Genomic DNA, 16,423 nt, shown 5'->3' on the forward strand with positions numbered 1-16,423 from the left:
AGCAAAGGACTTTTTTAAGATGATTATTTTTTTTTTTAGGTAATATCAAGGTTGAAAATATTTTTATTTACTGATTTTATTCGTATATTGGGCTATGTCGTGACCAAATAACAGATTTCTTAAGATAGCAAAACTTCTTCCGACCCAAAAAAAAAAAAATTAAGATAGTAAAACTTCTGACCAAAAAAAAAAAAAGGAAAACTAGCAAAACTTTGATTAAAATAAAAGATTCCATCCTCCTTGATTTAAGGACCTTCAAAGATCTCTCTCTATCTCTATCATCTCTATCTCTATCTCTCTCTCCCTTTGTAGGAAAATTAAAAAAAAAAAAGTCCGAAATCTTCTCATTTTTTCAAATAAAGGCCAAAGTGAACTTTGTTTCAAATAAGGGCTTGAAGTGCCCTCATTTTTTCAAACAAAGATCTGAAGTGAGTGTTGTTTCAAACACACGCTTGAAGTAGCCATGAAATTTTAAAAAATGGCATGATTTCAAGGTCATTTCGATCGTTTTCTATATTTGATTTTTTTTTCTTTTTATTAAATTTTTATTTTTTCTATTTCTTTAAAATTTAACAAAAAATTATTTTAAAAAAAACATATAAACTTGTTGTCGCCCCCACCACTAGGGGGGAAGGGGGTGGCGAAGGCCAGCAACCCCGCCAACCGCAGGCGAGGCCCGGTGGCCCTCGCCAAAACAAGGAGAGGGTTGAGCCCTCTCCCGGATCCGGGCAAGGGCTAACGACCCACACCCAAGTTCCAACCCTCCCCCGATTTGTCCCTCACCCATGGTCGGCGGGGTCGCCCGCCCTCATGGAGGCCCCGGCCTTCGCTACCCCCGCCGACCCCTCGCCGGTGGTGGGGCGACTACCATAGGTGGGAGGGCCGGCCCTCTCGCCCGTGTGGTTGTTTTCTCATTTTTATAAATTTTTTTCATTTTTAAAAACCAAAAAGAGGGAAAGTAGAGAAAAAATAAACAAAAAAAATCAAAATGACAAATGACAAAAATGCCATTTATGCCAGGCCCTTTTTTAAAACTATATGACTATTTCAAACCCTTATTTTGAAACATATTATGTCACTTCAAATCATTATTTGAAACAATATTCAATTTGGGCCCTTATTTGAAAAACTGAGAGGACTTCGGATTTTTTTTTTTTTTTTGGAATTTTTACCCTCGGTCAATGACTTTTTTTTTTTTTTTCGAAGATCGATGATTTGAAAAACACACATTTGGCATTAATGGATCCCGCTTTGCCCGAAGGAATCGATGTTGGACTTATTCGATCGTTGGACTTATTAGATCTTTAGCAATTCATGCGAGAATTGGTCACGAGTTTAAATATCCGCTTGCTGCATCATCGAACATGCAAAAGTCAATAAATCACCTTAGGATGCCTAACATTGCTGCCATGTTCTTGATGACTAAAAGAGGATCCATTCGTCAACCTTAAGATAGTCATTTGGCCAAAAGATCAAAATCTCCAAGTGCATTGTATAAGTTGAAGTGCAAGATTCAGCTCAACAAAGGAACCAAAACGCAGTAGCTAAATACTACATTGTTTCGACCACAAAAAGAAAAAAAATACTACATTGTTTCATGTTATTACCGCTGTGCTGCAATAGCCTAAAGAAGAGAGTATGCACATGGGGCCAAAAGGATTAAACCCCGACAGTTCGTACAGTAATGTGACTTTAAAGGAGAGATTATTTACATCGGGCCGAGAGGGTTCAACCCCGACATTTTGGACAGTAATGCGATCTTACTGCCTGGGATCCACATCGGTAGCAGAATTCAACTCCGCACCTGTTACAATTCCAACAACAGAACTGAGACATTGAGTTTGCCTGGGTCCAGTTTCAAAGCATCATACACTGACAGTCTCAATTTTTCACAGGGATTGAACAAGCAACGGTAGGAGATCACAAGACAACAAACAGGCTCAAGAAAACTTGAAAATCACAGCACTCCCGAATTGAACAGACTACAGAGAGATGTTGAAAAAGATAACCAAATACGATGCGCACATTACAAGGGGCAAATAGAGCTACACGAATATCAATGACAAGGAAAAACAAAGCCTGAGCTTAGGTGTTAGACACTACAAACAGAAGATAACACCTCGGTAAACTTACCCTACACAGTAGCAGGAGAAATTTATAATATGACAGTGTAAGCATAGCAAAAGAATTTGGTAGTAGTAGTTTCAGCAACATCAGCATTTTGTTCACATTCAACAAGAGTAAACAAACAAGAGAGAGCTTGCAAAAGTAGACGGCAGACATCCATTAAAAAAATAAGCTAATGACTCCATCGGGGCTCACCATCACCACCTAAAGCAACTCGACCTTCAACAACATCTAGATTCACCAATCTTTGAGTGTGTCTGTGTAACAAATGCAAATTTGAAGAAATTTAAAAGAAGGATCTTGGAATTAACTTTGCTTTCACGAAAAAACTGATGACATCTGTCATATGCATTATAGCTTGCCATTTTAAGAGAAATTGACGGTTAATGAGGCAGATGTGGCATGGCACAATGCATATCCATATGGTAGATTGACTTATTGTCATTTCACCAATGCATATAGCTTGCCATTTTAAGAGAAATTGATGGTTAATGAAGCAGATGTGGCATCGCACAATGCATATCCATATGGTAGATTGACTTATTGTCATTTCACCAATCCATTAACCATTACTCTTGTAGTCTTTCCATTTAACCTGTGTATATTGCTGTGGCTAAGGACGAATCTCTCTCAAAATGACAGACACAGAAAAGCCGACAAGTCCTACGCTGTAGCATGAACTGAGAATTCATACAAATGCTAGTAAGGTTGTATTGAAGCTCCAGGCATATCCTATAGCACTAATGAAGAAACCGAGAATAGAGGAGATAGAGAATAATAAGATCAGTATGTTTGCTTAGCCACGATCACTCAAGTGTTATCAAAAAAGAGAGAAAAGTTCGTGTAAGCTACTCAAGCTGTTGCATGGCTGATTTATTACAAGTCTCAAGTTTACATTAGTTGCAGTCATCCATCACATCTCCTAACAGAGTCAAAAGTGTGATTTCTCGTTGCAAAGATCCTCCGAGGAACCTCATCTCCTCATCAAAAGCATTTTACAGTTAAAACGGTACTCGACAGATGCAGATGGGAAAACCAATAGGAGTGAGAAGAAACATACGAGCAATTAGTGACTATGGCATATCAAACCAAGTTGATCAAACATAACTAAGATGGATTTGCACAGGTATGCCAAAACCAATGAAAGGGACAAGTAAACACGACACGAAAAGGTACATAGGAAAAGCCAAAGAACAAGTAAACAACACTCATTCATCAAGAGGCCACAGACAGTGCGTTCACCAGACATTGTTGAATGCATCGGGTACGTAAAATCTCAGACTCACCAGTTTAGCGAGCCCCATGAGAGATGCGCCACATGTGTAAGCAAGCATCAAGATATATCGGGTCAAAGGGTCTAACATGCGGTAAATTCATACTTCTTCTCCAGATTTTACATGAACTGTTTATTTAGGAAAGTATAAGGAAGAGCCATAAGCAAACCAACCTGCACTTCACAAAAGGGCAACCATCAATCTTCTGAACATAGAAACTGCACTTGGGGCACCTCCTCCAATGCTTCTCCTCCGCCAGCTTCATCAACATTATGTCCTCCCTCCCTCTCTCCCCCTCGTTCAACCCCTGAAACACGTGACACTCCACCCCTGCATGCCACGGCACTCTACACTGTGCACAGAATGATCTCCGGCAATTCGGACACTCCGATTCCCTCACCTCCGCGTCTCCGTCATGGATCAACAACGCCGAGCAATCCCTAAACGGGCAATAAAACCTCTCCGCCTCCGGAATCAGAGCCTCGCACAACGCATTGCCCCAACGATCGAACACCTCGGGAGGGAGTATCGACCTACAATACTCCGGCTCCAGCACCCCGGCGCAGCCCGAGACAGGGCAGTCTATGCGCGTCACGTTGTCCTGAAGCTTTGAAGCCACGTATTTAGTGACGCAATCGTTGCAATATGCGTGACTACAGCCCTTAATCCGAAACAGGTCACCACTCGCCCTCGTCTCGACGCAAATTTCACAGACAAACGAAGGATCGGGCTTGGAAATCGACGCCTCACCTGGTTCGGTGACCGAGGAGCCACCGTAGGGCTTCTTTCGCTTTCGCGAAGACGATGGCCGAGTCCCGGTGGGAAAGGAGTCCAGGACTCGCACATCGTCGCCGTCCTCGTCCTCGTTGAGGCTTTTGGGCCCGGTTTGGGGGAGAGAAGCGACGATCGCTTCGTAGAGCTCTCTGTCCTCGGTGTACTGCTCGACGGAGATGGCGCTGAACTTGGTGTTCCCCCCGGCGGCGATCTGGGCGAAGCGCGACGCCGACACGTCGTACCGGTCGACGTCGACGATCTCGACGGCAACTTCCTCCGTCGCCATTGGTTCTTCGTTCGAGCGATGACGGGTCACAGCCGCACAGCCCAGGAAGCTCACAGCGAAAACGCTTCGCCGTCTCAACTTCGTGGGTTCATATGAGTGCACTTAATTTTATTTTATGCGAAAATGTAATTTATATTCGGAATCAAAAAACTTACGGAATGTGATCGCGTGGATGTTACATTTGAAATTACCGTTTTGCTAGCAACGGTCATTTCCCATCTGCCATAAACATAGGCTAGGAAGCATCAAAACTCTCTCGAAGGAGAGCTTCCGTATAGTATTTGACTCACTCCGACACTCTCTATCATGCGATCGACATAAGATCGGCGCACTAAAAACACCAGTGGCACGCCATTTCGACGTGCACTGAATTAGTTTTAAATTTTTCAATTAATTATGAGTCAAAATGTAAATTTATCGAAAATATCTATATTTAGTCACATACCCAATCACCCTAAAATTAATATACTCGGCCAGCTAAAAAAAAAAATCTAATCATAAATCCCAAATATAATGAGAAGAAAAAAAAATTCACCGCTGATATTTTTATATATACATGATAATTCATATATTTAATATACAATGTGCCCCAACATGTCGAATTATCTATTTTTTTTTTTAAATAGCATGTGAGAGTGTCTTGTTGTGTCATATCGCGCTTCGATATCCGCACTACTTAGAATATAAGCTCTCTAAGAATATTCCATTAAGCGTTTGAGGTTTTTTTTTTTTAATAAAAGTATATTTAGGTTGCAAATTGCGTAAAAAAAAATTCGGTATGCGTGTGTAAAAAACCAATAGTAAGGGTTTGAATTATTTCGAGAAAGGAATTTAAATGGCTGCGAGGTAAGAAGGTTTGAATTTTGAACATGTGCAAAATATATATAGACTGATTTTATTCCGGATATTGCGCTAGATCGTGGCCAAATCACAGATTTCTTAAGATAACAAATCGTAGATTGAGATAAGATTATGTACTACTCCTTTGATTGAAGAACCTTCGAAGATCTAGATCTCTGTCTCTCTCCCTCTCCTCCTGTAATTTCCAAAGTAGATAGGCCTAAATTAAAATCCAAGTATGAAAAGATTGTGCCAAAGAAAAGAAAATAATTCCTTACTACTTATATAAATGGAATTACAAAGCAAATGTACTGAAAGACCTAAAAATTGTCGTGCAAGTGCGATTGAATTCTAAAGCTTTCAAAAAGTGCAATCGAGTTGTAAAAGTTATCACCAAAATACAATCAAATCTTAAGAGTCGTAAAACTTTCAAGAGGTGCAGTCACATTTTAAAACTTGTCACCAAAATGCAATCGAGTCATAAAAATTTCAAGAAGTGTGATCTAGGATTTTTCATAGGTCCATTATTGTTAGAAACTGTTTACACATTTACCATGGCATGATTGACAGGCTGAAAAAATATGATTGCAAAACTAACTCGAAACATACATATCATTGACAGGCTGAAAAAATATGATTGCAAAACTAACTCGAAACATACATATCATTGATTCGACGATGAATGTATAAGGATAATTTTACACCAACAGTGAACGTACGAATAATCCCTAAACAAAAACAAATATCACCCCACCGCCATCGCGATTGCCAAAACCATCAATTCTCATCTACGCTTATCCCATGTCGACCATTTAAGAATTGCCGAAACCGGAGACACTAGCTTTAAGAATCGGTTCGAGATCAAACACGAGACTCCGAGCTTCTCCGAGGCCCACACAAGGCATAAAACAATCTTAAACTTGGAAAACAATCTTAATTGCTGCTAGTTTTACAGTGCATAAAACAATCTTAAACATGGAAAAGAATAAAAGGCCTTCTTGACACTGAGACCTCCACAGTTCATTTATTCATTCATGTCGTCGTACTAAACTGTACCCCATCATTGTTATTTACAGGTCTTCAACTTTGTATTTACAGTGGCCACCTACTTGTAGAGGAAAAAGATAGAGCAGAATCGGCGATCATGCATACATGTGAGTATAGGGCAATGATCTATGTGCAGCAGGACCACGGATTGTTGAGAAAAGATCTTCCAGCGCAGCATATAAAGGCTCGCCAGCCTTCGGTCTATCCACCGTCCCAAGCAGTATATCGGATGTGGTGAGATACGGATCGCCGTAAAAGCGCAGATTAGCATCCATCCTCGTGGCGACCATGTTACCCTCCAGTGACACTCCCACAAATGCACCTACATCGAGGTACAGTCGATCGTCAGCTTTTCATATAGGGAAGAGGAGATGGTAAGTTAAAAGTCAATATTCATCAGACTTCCCTGGCCAGCTTCTCTGCCTCAAAGTTACTACAGTTTCAAAAACTTCAATCCGAATATGAAGCAGCAAATTGTAAGGAAATCCCAACAAGAACTCATGGTGCGAGGGGGAAAAAAAAGAAGTTCACCCTGTAAGATAACTTCGACATAGGCTCTTCAATTTCTCAGCAACTTCATTGCATATTAGCATCTACAAGTTAGGCCTCCTATATGCTACAACACTCATGGCTCTCAAAATAAGGTCAAAAGATACGACATAAAGTTCCATGCGTAGTCCTACCATATCGAGCAGTAAAACAGAAAAGCAATCAGCACAAGGCTACTCATGAAACATGGCCCTAAACATAGTTTTAGACATACAGCATCCACAATTATAAAGGCGTTTTAAGCCTTATTCTGAGTTCCCTCCACCATAAGAATCAAACAACTCTACATTAGATCAGCTCAGCCCGACGTCATGCGACATTGTGATATTAAGGAGATAGGAGTAAGCAGTGTTGTTAAAAATCGTACCATTCACAATCCAAATGGTGTGACTCGATTCAATTCATTCACAAGACAATCTGATCCTAGCTATGAATCTGAGATGCATCAAAATTGCAAGCGAACCTTGCAATTTGAGGATGATCCAATACAATTCACTACAATTCACTACAATTTTTTTAAGACTCCTAGAATTGTAATTGTTGGGCTCCAAAAATTTTGGCATTATACTTTATACATATTTAATGTTGTGAATGTTACGTGTTACAATTTTATTGATAGAGTCATCATTTGCTTGAATTTCTTACATATGTCATTTGTGTTTCGTCGATACGGTAGCATGATGTTTCTTCAAAATAATGTGTGTGTCTTATTAATTTTCTTTCTACATTTTCACAACTAATAGCCCGGGTTCGGTAAAATATCCTTCTTTTCACGTTGCTCTAAAAGTTTTTACTGAATCTTACGATTCGCCATTTAGAAAATGAGCTTTGTAACTCACGGTTCCAATCTCGATTTGACAGCATAGCAAGTTCTAGACGGTCAATAAATTGGTTTCCGGCATTTTAATATATGAACATATCCACCGGAATCATCATAATAGAGCATCTGAAGGTATAAAACCAGAAACCATACCTTTACTGCAACTGTATGTGTAACACATGCCAGAACCCCTTTCACCAGCTCGAAGATCTGCTTCCAACACTCTCCCTACAGGACCTGCTGCAGCGCTGCAACCGGCACCGAGAGAAAAGTGCATGCGACTACAAAATGTCTTCACAGCCTTGTAATCATGGAGTACAATGATGAAATCCATGAGCTCGCCCCCAATCTAGAGTGCATCAATGAATGATGGAATAACACGAGAAATCAGAAAATCATAAGACGCACATCATAATCAAATTCGCCAAGATTAGCATAAAAAGCTGAACAGCACATATCTATTTATTCAGAATGAAGGAATAGAAATCAAAATTTATAAAAGCACAGGAAATGTGAGAATCCAGGTCACCTGAGCACCCCATCCTAAACCAACAGAGAGTATTGCCGATGGGGCAGACCAAGTTCCATCCACTCTTCGAGCAACGACCAAACCAGTGCCAATTTTATATGTAACCAGCACACCAGCTTTAGCTACAGTCACTATGGCCAGGCCTTTTGCACCTTGTAAAACTGCCAAGGGTATGGACTTCTCTGGGTTTGAAAGAGCAACCTGCCCTCATCATCACGCAAAAGGTTAAAGGCTTTAGTGCCTAGTTTCATGATTAACAAGGGCATGAAAGTAACAGACAATAATAATCCACAACTGTCCACGGAAAAGAACCAATTTGTCTTTCATAAGAATGAGGCCAATGGGATGGAAGAAAAATATATTTCAATAGAAGCATAGCAGAACGAGTGTCCATTATTAGTACAATCTACCTGACAGTAACTTCTTAATGTATTAGAAGCTTTGTATATTTCATGCTCCATTTTCAAACCAACAGGAAGATTCAGCCATCCTCTCATGCAGGTCCAATCCACGACGTCATGCTTAGCTACTTGGACTGCATTGCTAATGGAGTGAATAAGGATTCCCTGCAATGGGTCGAGCCTGTCATAGCATGCATCACAAACTCTCTGTGGATTCCGCTCCCTGAACTTGACGGGCAACAAGCACCTTCCCTTGGTACATAAACGGCAGAAAATCCCACCACAGAACCGACAATGATGCCGTCCTCTAGTAAGCGCTGTGAAAGGAGCAGTGCACTGCATGCAAACAGTCGTAGAACTATCAGGAAGCCAGTCAGGAGGTTCCGCTTCCAACACATCTTTATATGCACTGTGACTCTTTCCATCAAATTCAAGTAGTGGTGGAGCACTTGGGATGTAAACCGAGGAGTGCAAGTATGTATCTCCATTTTTACTCGACCCCAAGAATGAGACATTGGAGCTCGACAATTGCTGCCCTGAAGGAAGACTTGGACCTTTATTAGACCCAGTCAAAATTGCAATTATACCGGCCACCACATTTTTCAAGTTCACCTCCGGTGGAGCATGAGCCTGAGTCGGGTTACTCACTTCATCACCAGAATCACATTCCTCTTCATAACCATCTTCCGATCCAGGAATAAACGGGTATAGTCCATCCCGTTTGGAGTCTTTCGAGGCCGTCAGACCGACATTTCCCCCCTCCGAAACAATCCACCCAGAATCAGAATATTCATCATCATATGTAAACCCATCGTTCTCCTTTTTGTCTATCTTAGACAACGAAGAATACGAAACTCTCCCTTTAGAAGTTGCCATGGACTAACCCACATATAATTAAGTACCACAAAGCGTATCAAACCCGAACTCAGCTATAAAAACGGTAACTTGTCCTGCAAAAGATACACAGAATTTAACAGACTTACTACAGAGAGAATATGAAGCTCGAGGTAGCTAAGTACCCCAACATATTGAAGAGCACAATCCAAAATACCATGCCTTGCAATGAAATAAGTCTCAACTTGACCTAGAACATCAGAAGAAACGCCAAAACAGAAAGCGGCATCAAAATCCTCGCATGGAACAAGCAGCAGAAATTACACCATACCTATCCAACCAAAGTAACGCAAACATCAACAAGCATCCCCCACACATGAAAATCAAACTAGTAAAAACATCAACCAAAACAGCAAAAAGACTTCCAATTTCTACGTATTTGGGACCACCATGTAATCAATCCAACGCACTAGCCAATCGCCCAAATGAAAAAACCTTAAAAAACACGAGCTCCTCCCCAATTCAAACGACAACAACCAAAAAGGGCCGGATAATTCTGCTTACAGATTAGGGTTTTCTCATGGGTGGGAAAAAGAAGCTACCTTTCTTAACGGGTCACCTCGGTAACGACCTTCGCGCGACGAACACGACGCCAGATTGATAAACACGACGAAAATTCTGGAGATAGCGATGATTGTGCCCGTACGGGTAAGATCGAAGAAATTGACTTATGGGGTCTTCAATCCACTCGTAATCTGTGAGCCTCGACCGACATGGGGAAGATCCTCGGACTCTGACACGGCGTCGTTGCGCTTGCTTGAGACATGTCCACACGGGACTTCCTGTTAGGGGACCTCCGATAAGAGTCGAGAAAATTTCGAGCAAAGCCTCATTTGAAAGTCACCACGTTTATTTTAAATAAGGGTTTGAATTTCATTGACAAGCCATATATTTTGACCAATCAAAAGTATTTTTATCCAAAAAAAAAAATATAACCTAATTTTTAGTTAAATTAAATTAAAAAATAAAAGTACCATAAGTTTAAAAGAAAAAAATTACAAACAGGGAACTGCCTTTGGCATGTGGCGACGCCTTATGAGCAATGGAGCGACGGTCCCAATAGGAGGGTCTAGCCCTCTTGCCTCAGTTTTTTATTTTATTTTTTAAGTTTTATCCTTTTTCTTTTTTAAATTTTTTTCCTGTGGAATTTCTTTTGGACTTTTTAACCTAATGTAATTAATATTTTGTGTAAAAACTAGGATTCAAATCAAAACCACATCATTTTAGTGTTTTAGTTAACCTTAGCGTCATGTAGGGCATCGCGTAGGAGAGATTAATTATTAAAAATATCACATGAATATTTTTCATTAGTCAAATTAGACAAAATTAGCGAAAAATCAGGTTCTAAGCGAGGGCCGGCATTGCCTATCTCTGGCGAGTGTCGCCAAGGCAAGACCGACCCTCGCTTGTGGCTTTTAAGGGAGGCCTAGCCTTGTCCTCTCCAAGAATCGCCGGTGGACGGCCATCACCTAACATCGACCACCACGAAAAGGAAAGAGAAAACCATAAAAAGGAAAAGCGAAAGAAAAAGTAAAAATAAATAAATGATGAAAATGCCCATGACCAGCCAAGGAAGTAATGCCTTTTTTGAGATTAACATGACCACTTCAACCTCTTATTTGAAATATGATCATAAGCCTTTATTTGAGAAAATAATGTATTTCAAGCCTTTATTTAAGAAAATGAAGATACTTCGTGCATTTATTTGGAGTTTTCATAAAAGAATTTGCAAGTGAGAAAACTGCGAAGGGTTTCATTGCTACAAAGCACATATCTTTTGGACAGACGCATGAGATAATAAAAGATTCTTTTGCCTCAATGGGTGGATATTGGCGCAAATTCAATTTTAAGTAGGGTAAGATAGGGAATTATGGTAGAGAAATGTGTATAGGATTAGGCTTTATACACATTGCTACAGGCACTAATTAGGGGTGAGTAATCAAGCTGGCTCACTATGGGAAATAACCTAACCTACCTCGAATCAGCAGCTTCACAAGGGGATTAGTCTTGTTCTCGGTTCTAAAAACATGAAATTGCCTTGACTTGTTCAATTCCCAATTCTATGCCTTGAATCGGCCGGTTCTACCTAGAACAGGGAACTTTGCAAATTCCAAGTTCCGTGGTAGCACACGAAATCAAACCAATTTTGAACTAATTTACCCCTTTCATTTTATTCTTTTATGAAAATAGAAAACAATAGTTTGGGTCCAAGGGTCACCCCGGCAGGGTCTTAAGGAGACGAGGCCCTCGTTTAAGCCTTTATTTTATTGATAATTTGGGTTTTGACCCATGAATATCTATTGTTAATATAATCTATTTTTCTTGTAATTGAGAGTTGTAATAAAAATATGATAGAAATTGCTAGATAGAATTGAATGGGATTGGTGGTCCGATTCCCGCTCCTTAAAATTGAAACAAATATACGAAAGGTTCGGTTCCCAATTCCAACGATATAGGATTGGATTAGATTGCCTTAACTTGATTGAAAGATGTTAATTTTTACTAGCAATTCTACTCTTTAACGTTCTTTCTGATGGATAAGACTTTATTGAATGAACTCACAAGTGAGAAAGAACCGATAGTAATAGTCCTGCGTTTCCGATGGATTTCTCTATTTTTGCATTGGTTCCATTGGTTCGCCTCAAAACCGGACCGGTTGGTCCAGTTCTTGGAACCGTCGATCCGATCCCCGATTTCAGAAGTTGGGAATCGAGACCACTAATCCGATTCCTAGTTCTCGAGGGGAACTAGACCAAACCGAAAACCGACCACCCCTATTAATTATACTATTTTCTATTTGCGAACTTTGTATTTTAATTTCTCTTTCTCTCTTACTCTTACTATATTGTGTTTGTGCGCCTAATCTTAACAAATAGGGCATGTTCCCGATTTCAAAAACTAGGAACCAACCATGATACCGAAATCAATCGCCCTTAGCACTAAGGGCTGTCATGTGAACTATGATATTTGTCGTATCAAATCCTCGCCCAATTTGACTAATTTGAGCATTTGAACAGAGTCAATGCTAGACCCCCCCAAAAAAAATAGAGTCAATGATTTTTTTAGGGCTGATCCGACCCGCCAAGTCCACCCACTTGACCCGGACTTACATTGGACTATGTTTAATATAAACTAAGATTTATGACCCAAAAAAATCTAACTAAAATTTCAATTTGGACATAACGTACGGACCTACAAATAAACATCCTTGACTAAAACATGAGCCTACCATAAACCTGTGGGCCCGTTCTTTCCTCGCATAAAATTGTACAGAGCTGAAGATGACGGGTATGGCTGATTGGAACCCGAGAGGAATCAAAAGGGAAATAGGAAGCTTCCTCGGCTCTCGAATTCGTTCCCAACACACAATCCGACAAAATCTCAAGGCTCAACAGAATTACATTGTCAATCCCTTACAAATCATTAAAAAAAATCATATAAAATCTTCGGACGCATAGAAAACCTAGGTAGAGAGGAAGATAAAAAGACCCGACTTCTTATGCAAATTTCCCCGTTAACAAAATTAGACAAAGTCTTGAAGGACTTGATCGCTCCAATTCGATAAGTTTTAAGACCCGATCGCACCAATTCGATAAATTTTAGGACTTGATTGCACTTTTACAATATAGTTATCCCAAAGAAAAACAACATGTCGATACATTTTGACTGTACCAATTCTCGATATATTTTAAGATTTGATTGCACTTTTCGAAGGTTTCGAGATCTCTAAGGCACTCGTTTCGAAAAAAGACTACATGAGTGGAACTTCGATGTCGGTATACTTGAATAGTAGGATTTACCACGTCCTTTCGCCGCCATGGATCAATAGGAAACTCTCTCGACCCCACAAGAAAGGGGAAGACGGTTTCGAAACGACGATCTCAGATCACTGGCCGAACACGTCGTGTGAGAACAAAAGTCGGACAAGAAAGCGAGAAACTCATCCGAAATCCGTTAGAAAAGTCATTGTACGGCAACCTCCTGCGCCCGTGCTCACGTCCGACCAACAACGATTTTCACGTGCACATTTGTAAAATAAGGACAAAATCATTTTGATTTTCTCTTTTTTTATATTTATTTCCATAGGCTCGCGACGCGTACCCGGTTGCCACTTTATTTAAATAACCAAATAACAACAATCATTAACGATGGTGGAAAAAAAAAAGGAATAAAATTCGAGCATATGGTATATGCTATTCACATCCCCAGTGCATCCCATTTAGGGTGCAACATTAAAATTCCCCTTTGTATGATGGGGGCCGCAATTGAATATTCAAATCATAACTTCCACCGTTCACGACACTTGGGCATAACAAATTCGTTGCATGGCAATCCATCTTGTGAGTAAAATCACGAGAATTTGAGGACAAACTTGAACTTTTTAGAGGCAACTTTATCTTTTTTTCGGGAAAATTACTCAATCGATCTTGAATTTATTGCATGCATGTCGATTTAGACGTAAACTTTTCAATTTAACCAATATAGTCTGACCATTTGAGTGAAATTCCAATGTAATCCTTTCGATTGACTGGAAATTGCTGGTTGGAGTGCCACGTTGGCGATTTTTTATGATAATCAACCGGAAGGACCACATTGAAATTTTGCACAATTTTTTATAACTCAATTGGCGAAATTGAAAGGTTTGGCACTCAATTTATATTCGTACACTAATTTATGACTAATCAGACAATTTTCCCTAGTTTTTTCTAAGCAAACTTACAAAGGTGTTAAACAATCATCTTAATCCCACCCCTATTTCTCATAATTGATATAGGGTTTAGGAATACGACCCTGTCGTGTTGTTTATTTATAGCAACAAATAGGGCAGATAATCAACACAAAAAGCCAAATGGCCAGCCACAATAATAAAGGTCAAGACACATGATCAACTTCCGTCGCATAAAATATTTTTCATTGTTACATCATTCTAAGGATTCAACATGGCAGATTGTTTATCGATTGTATGTTACATTATCGGAATCTTTGTATTATCTTTTTTATTCTTCTTTTCCACCTAAGAATTAGGTGCACAATTAATAACTTCAATTACAGCACAACTTCCATCTTTCCATTACCGGTACGCAAAACAGAAAGGAGATAAAAATCGACTCGGTCACATAAATACGGCTCTCGATGTGAAAACGCGGCATAACTCCTATTATTAACATTCATTATTTAAAGCCCATAACTGTCCTAAACAGCAAAAATCGGAGCCGGTCTTGATTCGACCACTCGATCCAACGCGCCCACCCTCCGCATGGCGTCATCGTCGACATCATCACCTGTCGGACGAGGTTTCTCCAGGTCGTGGCCGATCCGATTTGACACCACCGATTCGCACAAGGAGTTCAGGTTGTTCTGCGGTAGCCGGGTTCCCCCTCTTTCGTTTAGATGCCAAGCCCAATTTCACGCCAGATGTGGTCGTCACGCTAGCAAGTCCTGAATGAAATACGTGGTGCTTAACCTTTGATCTCATATGTAACATGGTCTCTTAATTTTAGTTTATTCAATATGGTCCATAAATTTTAACCCAACGTGCAATATGATCCATGAACTTTTTTGGTATATGTTCATTTTAATCCCGAAATATACGATATTATATAATATTTTTCCTGAACTTAAATCAATTGAAGGATAATATCGGATATTTTTCTTATAGTTTAGAGACTAAATTAAATAATTACTAAGAATTTAAGAATCACATTGAACGAATTATAAGTCGAGGGATCATATTGGGCCAATATTAAGGAGCACAGTGAATAGATGAAAAATTCAGAGACGTTGTTGCACAACTAAATTAAATCTGTTGTGTGATTATTCCTGGCATTTATTATTCGATTTTCTATTTTTATCTAGTAACTTTTTTGGAGCTCGAAGTGCATTGACGTCTGTTCTTGAATTTACTCATTTTGGGTCAAAGTCAACTTCGCGGATGTGAAATGGGGGAAAAGATGGGGTTTGGCCCGTTTGGGCTTATGTGTTTTGGAATCGTTTCTCCATCGTTCATTTATGGCTTGCAGTGATGGTTTGAACGAGACTTGCACGGCGTGGTGTGTAAGCTAACAAGCAAATGAGTCGTGTGGGCATGAAACACACTCTACGCTATAGTGAGTCCAAACGGTGCAACGGTTTTTGTCCATGGTCATTCGAGCACGATGATATGCATCCGTCGGCCCGATCTGATCATACGCAAACAACATGTGTTTATTCACGAAACAGTCATCCTATCGCGATCCGACTACAAGAGATGGCGTCGATTTGCCAACTTTTTCAATTTCTAGGTTGAAATAATCTTTGAGAATTGACATAGTTGATTGGGGGTGTCAAAGGGCACTTCCAGCTTGGGAATTAAAGGCCACATCTTCAAATCCCGCAACCGAGTGCAAACTACTACATGCAACAGAGCATATGCATAGGTTAAAGGCCCGAGATTGACGAATTCACCGAGCCGTGCCTCCCTAGATTGGTCTCATGTATGTGAATTTGTCGATTCGCGGTAGGCGGTCTCCGGACCGGCCAAGCTAGGCTTTATAACTAAATAATCTCCTCTAAATACGATGACAAATACCCTTCGAACCCATTGGCTTGGATAAACTCGTGATTGCTAGCCTTAGGACCACATTGAGTTGGTTTTTTGTTTCCCTTTCCGTTTATTGCACTCGATATTGTTATTTTTTTTTCTAGATCGACATTCGCTTCTTCCGTCGAGGTAGACATAACATCATGTCGGATCAGAGTGGCTATCATGTCGGCATTTTTATTGATCAGATTTCGACAAAAGTAAAGTAATTGAAAAGATCGAAAGCTCGGTATCGCATGATAGATGAAAATCAAAGTCCAGCGACAATGGGAATTTACCAAGCACATGCTAAAGCACCGAAA

General features: G+C 40.0%; 2 protein-coding genes and 1 long non-coding RNA gene across 4 annotated transcripts; 1 reads left to right on the forward strand and 2 right to left on the reverse strand.

The window, feature by feature from the left end:
* Window positions 1-1,610: 1,610 nt before the first annotated feature.
* Window positions 1,611-4,548, reverse strand: LOC115746699 (E3 ubiquitin-protein ligase RSL1). Its single transcript, XM_030682587.2, has 2 exons — window positions 3,575-4,548; window positions 1,611-1,804 (listed from the first exon to the last, which is right to left on the reverse strand). The coding sequence occupies exons 1-2, from the start codon at window positions 4,459-4,461 to the stop codon at window positions 1,729-1,731; spliced, it is 963 nt and encodes a 320-aa protein (XP_030538447.1). The 5' UTR covers window positions 4,462-4,548; the 3' UTR covers window positions 1,611-1,728.
* Window positions 4,549-6,200: 1,652 nt separating this feature from the next.
* Window positions 6,201-10,257, reverse strand: LOC115746746. 2 transcript variants are annotated; one of them, XM_030682646.2, is made up of 5 exons: window positions 10,084-10,257; window positions 8,657-9,597; window positions 8,247-8,447; window positions 7,871-8,066; window positions 6,201-6,670 (listed from the first exon to the last, which is right to left on the reverse strand). In XM_030682646.2, the coding sequence occupies exons 2-5, from the start codon at window positions 9,521-9,523 to the stop codon at window positions 6,444-6,446; spliced, it is 1,491 nt and encodes a 496-aa protein (XP_030538506.1). In that variant the 5' UTR covers window positions 9,524-9,597; window positions 10,084-10,257; the 3' UTR covers window positions 6,201-6,443. The 2 variants fall into 2 exon arrangements, with proteins under 2 accessions (XP_030538506.1, XP_030538505.1); XM_030682645.2 differs by having other exon boundaries at window positions 10,046-10,257.
* Window positions 7,659-8,035, forward strand: LOC125314741. The gene is made up of 2 exons (XR_007198174.1): window positions 7,659-7,776; window positions 7,850-8,035. It is a non-coding gene; the product is annotated as an uncharacterized LOC125314741 (long non-coding RNA).
* Window positions 10,258-16,423: the final 6,166 nt, after the last annotated feature.

This window comes from Rhodamnia argentea, chromosome 4 (assembly GCF_020921035.1).
Source record: "Rhodamnia argentea isolate NSW1041297 chromosome 4, ASM2092103v1, whole genome shotgun sequence".
NCBI lineage: Eukaryota > Viridiplantae > Streptophyta > Magnoliopsida > Myrtales > Myrtaceae > Rhodamnia > Rhodamnia argentea.